Below are 7,227 nucleotides of genomic sequence, written 5' to 3'. Positions count from 1 at the left end.
AAGTGAACTCAGATATCACAGACAACCACAACACACCTGTAACACAGTCAGACACACAAGCATGGTTTACAGCCAGAACAACAGAGAACAGGAGTCAGATGGCTGAGCGGTGAGGGAATTGGGCTAGTAATCCGAAGGTTGCCAGTTCGATTCCCGGTCATGCAAACTGACGTTGTGTCCTTGGGCAAGGCACTTCACCCTACTTGCCTCGGGGGAATGTCCCTGTACTTACTGTAAGGCGCTCTGGATAAGAGCGTCTGCTAAATGACTAAATGTAAATGTAGAACACACACATGCACACACGCATGCAAGACAAACCGGGATGACACCTACCTTGTGTTTCTCCCGGAGTTAAGTCAATAAAGCTTCGGCACTTTTCACCTGGGAGAGAAGTTGAAACAAAGCTTTGAACCTTTGATTCCTCTGTGTGTGTGTGTGTGTATTTGCATGTATGAGTGTGTGTTTGCGTCTGTACGTGCACGTGAGCGTCTCTCTGTCTTACCATCGTTGTGTTTCTCGCAGCTCTCCCAGAACCCCGTGTGGAAGTATCTGAAGGCGTACTTGTCCTCACCCGTCTCCCAGATGTAGTGGACGGCATTGGCCAGCTGCCTCTGGCGGATCTTGGTCAGCTCGTCTCTCCTCTGGGGAGAGAGTGTGCGGTTGTAGGGGTTCTGGGTGGGGCTCTCTGTGGAGGAGGAGGGGGGAGAGATGGACTGGATTCAAACAGTGTACCTCGATCCCTTAGGTGTCCATGCGTGCACGTGTGTGTGTGTGTGAGCATGTGTGTGTGAGCGTGCGTGTGTGTGTGAGCGTGTGATTTGTCTGATTCAGGTGAGACTCCATGCTGTGAAAGTCCAGAGTACACTGAGTACATACTACAGATGTCTAACTGGATTACAGTATGGAGTGATAGAGCTGTTCAATCCCACTGGATTAGGCACATCTGCTGAAGAACATAGAGACCAGGTTCAGCTCTATCTCTCTCATAGACAGTCAGCCTCTCCAGTCTACCTCACACTCCACAGATTAACGCCAACTCACAAAATCAAGGTTTTTGAAAAGGAAGTTACTTCCTGATTCTGGGTATTCGTTTTGATGATACGGGAACGTAAGGCAGAGATTATGTCGGTTTACATTTGAGAACATTAAATCCCGTGAATTGTTTTGCGTCTGGGGCTTCCAACGTCTGTCTCTTGGATCTCTTAGAAGTGTGTCAGCCCACAGAAGCATAGATTTGTTTTTTTAAATTTTTAAATTTAATAAAAATGTCTCTGGCATTGTTCAGAGGGCCGGTCCAAATGCGTGGGCGGGCCGTATTCGTCCCGTGGGCCGTAGTTTGGGGACCCCTGACATAGACTCTAGTGTCACTAGTGAGCGTGGCACAAACCCTCTCAAAAGAGAGCACATGTTTTCTTTGTGGTCAGAGTTGTCCTAGTTGTATCATCCTTATGTAAAACTGTGCTCTGCTCCTGAACACTGGGATTAGAGCTGGAGATAAGAAGCTGGACTCAAACGCTGTCATGTTTGATCATCTTGAACTGAAAGTGACAATTCAAAGACATTGCATCAAAACTAAGATGACATTATTTGTGAGAGTATCAGTGACATATATATTTACATTGACATGTAGTCATTTAGCAGACGCTCTTATCCAGAGCGACTTACAGTAAGTACAGGGACATTCCCCCGAGGCAAGTAGGGTGAAGTGCCTTGCCCAAGGACACAATGTCATTTTTCCCTGTACTTACTGTAAGTCGCTCTGGATATGAGCGTCTGCTAAATGACTTAAAATGTAAATGTAATATCTAGAGTTGTACAGTATAAAGGTTTTGGCTGAACAGCGGCTGAACAGCAGTCCCTGTAACACAGTACCTGTAACACAGTCCCTGTAACACAGTACCTGTGGTGTAAGGCTCGCTGTTGTTCTGCCCACAGTTCTTCATCTTGACGGGCGACAGGCAGAGGGGCTTGACCACCTTGTGGGTGCCCTCGCACCAGTAGGAGGTACACAGAGCAAGGATGGAGAGGGCCAGAGCCAGGGTGGTCAGGGCCAGGGAGAGGAGGGAGCGGGAACGGCGAGACATGTTTTCCAACATGACCCACGGAGGAGATAAGCACGCCAGGGTGGCAGTGAGGAGGACGACGAGCCGAGCGGAAACAGTTCGAGGGGACGAGGGGAGGAGAGGAGGGAGGCGGTGGGGAGGGGGGGGGGGGGAGAGTGTTGGGAGACAGCCCCGTGGAGAAGTTTTCGTTTTTTTTGTGAAGAGTGTGAGGGGTAATGATGTCAGTGTCTGGCAGTGAGAACAGAGACGGGAGCGCTGGGTAATGATGGCAGTGTCTGGCAGTGAGAACAGAGACGGGAGCGCTGGGTAATGATGGCAGAGGGGAGCTACAGGCGCATCTGCACGGCGGAGGGGCAGAGCAGAGAAACACCACATGCATGAGAGAGAGGACGTACAAGACCGGCTACGAAGGAAACGCCAAGAAGAGCTGGCGACGACGTAACGCCGCAAGGAGGAAAGATGACAAACGATACACAGAGGGACAAAAATCAGGGGGATTATGAGAGAGGGAGAGTTGGATAAAATCCTGTCAAGTTAAAAGAAAGGGTGAATGGACAGATGGAATATTCAAATGAGCAATAGGATTTAGAAGAAGATAGGTTCAAACCAGGAGAAAACAGTGGGATCAAAGGGCATATGCCTTTTCGGACAGCTTGCGTTATCCTATTATAAATCAGGATTTCCAATATACGTCCAGAGCCATATGCACATAAACCTCTTCCCTAGAATCAATCTATAGCAAGCAGTTATGGCTGGGAGTGGGGGGTTTATATGTTAAAGGCCCAGTCCTCAGCAAACTAGCGTGTTGGATTTATATTACATTAGTCATTTAGCAGACGCTCTTATCCAGAGCGACTTACAGTAAGTACAGGGACATTCCCCCCGAGGCAAGTAGGGTGAAGTGCCTTGCCCAAGGTAACCCAACCGGTAACCTTCAGATTACTAGCCCGACTCCCTCACTGCTCAGCCATCTGACTCCCCTTATATAATAGTTAGTGTTTGATTAGATCTAGATCTTTCTCCTGACAGCTGGAGCGGTAGGCCAGGTGGCACGAGGAGGAGGCCTACTCTACCCTGCAGCTATCATCTCCACCAGCATCGCGTGTCTCTCCGGGGTCATTACATCTGCCCCGGGACAAACAACTCCTGCGGTTGTTTGTTTGTGTTTATAAGGAGTTTCTAAAGAGGATTAGTAATTCATACGTTCCTGGGAGTTTATGTCTTCCTTCTTCCTGACTAAGACGTCCTGGCTGGTCCACTCATCATCTACTCCTACTTTGGCCTGTAAGTTGAGGTCAAGATGAGGCGGGAATCAACAGATTACTTTTTGGATGAAATTATTGGTTAAGCCTCTGATTTAAATCGAATTTTGCTGGTAATCCCTCCTGTTAATCTACTTTAATCTGTTTGTGTCAGGTGTGTTTGAGTGTGAAACCAACTCTTGTCTGTCTCTACTGGCTCGTGTGAACACAGCCCCCAGAAAGTTCCACACCATGGAGGGTTAACAAATCTTTAAGGACTGCTGGTGAACAGCCCTGCTATGAACAGCCCTGCTATGAACAGCCCTGCTATGAACAGCCCTGCTGGTGAACAGTCCTGCTATGAACAGCCCTGCTATGAACAGCCCTGCTATGAACAGACCACAATGTTTGAACAGATCCTTGAAAACTGTTTTGGTACAGGTGCAAAACTGTGTGCTAAACTTTGATAACCTACTCTGCATGAAATGACAGTTCATGTATACTCATTAGCATTGTTTAATTTGTTTAATTTAAATTAAACAAATTAACACTAGTGAGTGTCATTTTAAGTTGCTCAGTATCTGAAAGATGGTAAATAATCTGAAACCTTTAAGGACAGTTAAGTATAAGTACTTTTTAAGTATAAGTAAATATATACATATTAAAATATTCAGCGTTTAAATTCAATGAAGGTCTAAGATGTTGTCTCATCACTAGCTCTATCTACTCAGATTTACATTCTCTTGTATTAAACTTCTTAGTTTTATTACTTCTCAAAACCATCACCTTTTTGGATGAGTTTTGGCGAGTTGGGCAAATTTGAATCGTTTCTTTACTAAAGCAGTTTGGCTGAAGCAGAAACAGGGCAGGCCAACAAATTCAAAATACTGTATGACCACCATTATGCAATAATATAGCCCTTTGACCAACGTGGGCTAGTCCATTAGGGACTACAAGGCTTTCGATGACAAATCCAATTGCCGTAAAATTAATGTGCCTTTTTGTGATTTTAAGATAATCTTCTCAGTCCATCAACATGGTGAATGGAGTAATGTTCTTGTTCCATGATTACTCAGACAGAAAATGTATCAGGAAAACTCAAGATAGAGACTGATTTCAATGTGCTTCATTCAAAACCAGCATTAAACCAACAGTAAACAATACTACCCTTAAGTATTTCAGCCATTTCACACAACATCGTAACTCGAGGAACATACTCGTAACTGGAAATCTCTATCATCTCACGACAGTATGCTAACATTACCATTTCTACCGGTGGCCGATCTTTCAATAGGTCTTCAGCTTTGCCACTGCAGTCTTTTCACTGTAGACAGAAATGTCTTTTGACAAAGTCCTCTCTAAGCATACCTCAGTACAGCAGTTCACTTTAACGCCTCTGTTGAGGTCTGTCTTCCAGCGTAGCTCGGATCATCTCTCCTACGGCCTCCTTTTTTTTCTCTGTGCCCAACAACTCAATCTTTTCTTCATGTCATTTTTACGCCTCTGGTAGTACCCACAATCCCCTGTAGACTGAGCAGCAGTGACCCTTACCTCTCCAGCCGGACTCTCCTGACCCTCCTCCCCAGCAGACCGGGGTGTGTGTGTGTGTGTGTGTGCCCGCCTCCCTGACACTCCCTTCCCTTTTTTCTGTCTTTCTTGGGAATTTGTGTCACAGACCTATCCCTCAACCATGTAATCCCTCTAAGTCCATCTGTTACTGTAGCACTCTCCCTTCCTCTCCTCCCTCCATCCTCACTTCTTTGGAGTTTCTCTCTCTTTCTCCCTCTTTGCCAGCCCTAATTAGACCATTATCTGGCAGCGCTCCCACGTAATCAATGAGTGTGTTAGCGGCTAGTAGTGTTTAATCACTTTCCTCAGCATGCTGTTAAACGCAGTGTTTGAATCTCATCTGGTAGTCTCCTTTCTCACCCCGTCAAACCAGAACCAGCTGGTCACATCAAAACCGAATCCTGTGTTCTGCCAACTAAGAAAACATTTACAAATGATAATGAACAAATTATTCGTAGCATGCGTTTGTTCAGTGACAATAATTTATTTACATTTTGTTATATACAGAATAATAGAAACGAGAAATTTGCCATTTTGATAACGTTAATCTATAAGAAAATTGTAAAAACGGTTTCTGTGTGAAGTTAATGCGGAGGGCACAACTACAACACACTCCTCAGCCCCAGGCTTGAGATTTACAGTAATGTAGAATCAACTTCCCATCACTGCCGAAGCACTGCAAGATAGACAGAGAGAGAGTCAGTCTTTTTGAATGAGTATAAGCAGGGTTGCTTGGGGCTTGGACAATACTGTAGCACGTGCCCGAACAATCAAACATTGTTTGTGGTCATCATCAGTTTCATTTCGTTTAGTTATGAGGTGAATTGTGTGTTAGATCCAAGTAAAAAAAAATAAACAAAGGAATTGAGTTGTATAGAACTTTCTCAAATACCCTGATTACTTAGTCTGTTACATTACAACATAGGTGCATTCAGTTTGGCAAGGCAGGGATATATCTCCATGGGGACCAGAGTGGAGCACAGTAAAGTAACTGTGCGGTCTACAGTGTCGTTAGAAAGCTCTGACACATGCAGGGAGGCCTTTGCCTTAGTGAGGGGCAACACATCAAGGAACTCTGCAACGTTGTTTGAAACAGAGTAAGATTCGTAAAACTAAATGCTGTGTGTAGGTTCACTTTGCGCGCAGACAATTGTGTAACCTACAGCATCCTCTGCTGGTAACTCCACCACATGAAAACTGTCCAAGGTTTACGTGACAGAAATATTGCTACTTACTTCAAAGAGGACTCCTACTTCTTGATCGGGTGAGGGTGAAAATGACTGATTTACATAAATAAACTGAAAGAAAAGCAAAAACACAATTTCATAAGCATGATTAAATAAAAAGATACATTTTATAATTAACGTTCTTCATCTGTTTACGCAGTCTTACCAGCTGTTCATTAGCATCCATCTTGAGGAAACGGGCGATGAACAGAGAGAGAGATTGCACTGTCCTCCCTTTCTCGACTGACCATTTCTTCGTCTTCATTATGGGAGTGTCACCCACTGCCTTCAACAAGATGTCAACTAAGGTAAGGAGAAACGAAATGGTACAGCGGTATCAGCTCAGATATAGTCAACATATGAATCACAACCTTCGTGTAGGTAACCGTTGAAACGTCTACCATAACGGCTTGAAGCTTTAATGTAATAAAACATTCTATGCATCTGTGGAATCTTTTAGAGATTTGCAAAGGAATAGAAAATCACTTATCCAAACACTGACTACATGATCACCTGGCGCTTTAACAAACACGTGACAGCGACAAATTATTGGTCTACTTCTAATGAAGCAAACATATCAAATCCTGTTCAGTTTATGTTTAACATTAGGAACATTTTCACAGCTGAATAGCCCACTGTCAGTAAAACAGTAGCCATGCATCAAAACAACTCCCGCCCCCACCACACTATGTAAATTACTTGAAATCCATTGGTTGGTTACAAAATTACGTTCATTTTATTGGCTGAAATGACCGTCTGTCAACGATTTCCGGGTCACATTCGCGGAAATAGTTATTACCACATCCCTCTCTATGCGCTAAAAACAGAGAGCACGAGATCTCTCTACACCAATTTAAACAGTCACAGATCGCCCAAATTTTACTTTTTTTCTTCTCGTCTGCCGAGTCCTCTGCGGGTTGTTGTACAGCGGAAGGCTCATCTTTTGGCGCCTCCGTGGGGGACTCCGCATTATCAGACATCCTCAGCTTTTCTCTCCTGTGAAGAACTGAACTGTCGCAGTCTATGCTACTTCCGGAAACGTTGCACGCCATTGGATAATCCAAATGTCAATTATCCCGACGTACAATCTGATTGGTTCACCGTCTTACAGGGTCTTTGAGGAGACCC

At 44.6% G+C, this 7,227-nt stretch overlaps 2 protein-coding genes across 2 annotated transcripts; both read right to left on the bottom strand.

The window, feature by feature from the left end:
- Positions 1-4: 4 nt before the first annotated feature.
- LOC134023970 (germ cell-specific gene 1-like protein) lies at positions 5-2,174 on the bottom strand (the record flags this gene model as incomplete). The annotated part of the gene is made up of 4 exons (XM_062466325.1): positions 1,901-2,174; positions 503-685; positions 334-381; positions 5-36 (listed from the first exon to the last, which is right to left on the bottom strand). Coding segments are annotated over exons 1-4 (459 nt in total), but the record flags the coding sequence as incomplete, so codon positions are not given.
- Positions 2,175-5,337: 3,163 nt separating this feature from the next.
- Positions 5,338-7,166, bottom strand: atg12 (ATG12 autophagy related 12 homolog (S. cerevisiae)). Its single transcript, XM_062465919.1, has 4 exons — positions 6,983-7,166; positions 6,266-6,402; positions 6,109-6,171; positions 5,338-5,549 (listed from the first exon to the last, which is right to left on the bottom strand). The coding sequence occupies exons 1-4, from the start codon at positions 7,149-7,151 to the stop codon at positions 5,490-5,492; spliced, it is 429 nt and encodes a 142-aa protein (XP_062321903.1). The 5' UTR covers positions 7,152-7,166; the 3' UTR covers positions 5,338-5,489.
- Between the last annotated feature and the right edge of the window lie 61 nt (positions 7,167-7,227).

The sequence above is a fragment of the Osmerus eperlanus genome, chromosome 7 (genome assembly GCF_963692335.1).
Source record: "Osmerus eperlanus chromosome 7, fOsmEpe2.1, whole genome shotgun sequence".
NCBI classification, from domain to species: Eukaryota; Metazoa; Chordata; class Actinopteri; order Osmeriformes; family Osmeridae; genus Osmerus; species Osmerus eperlanus.
This window is presented reverse-complemented; position numbering and strand designations above follow the sequence as displayed.

Coding starts and splice junctions, on each gene's coding strand:
- atg12 (XM_062465919.1), bottom strand. CDS start 7,151: ATGGCGTGCAACGTTTCCGGAAGTAGCATAGACTGCGACAGTTCAGTT. Junction 6,403..6,982: donor GGCAGACGAGAAGAAAAAAA/GTAAAATTTGGG, acceptor TCCTTACCTTAG/TTGACATCTTGTTGAAGGCA. Junction 6,172..6,265: donor TGGATGCTAATGAACAGCTG/GTAAGACTGCGT, acceptor CTTTTCTTTCAG/TTTATTTATGTAAATCAGTC.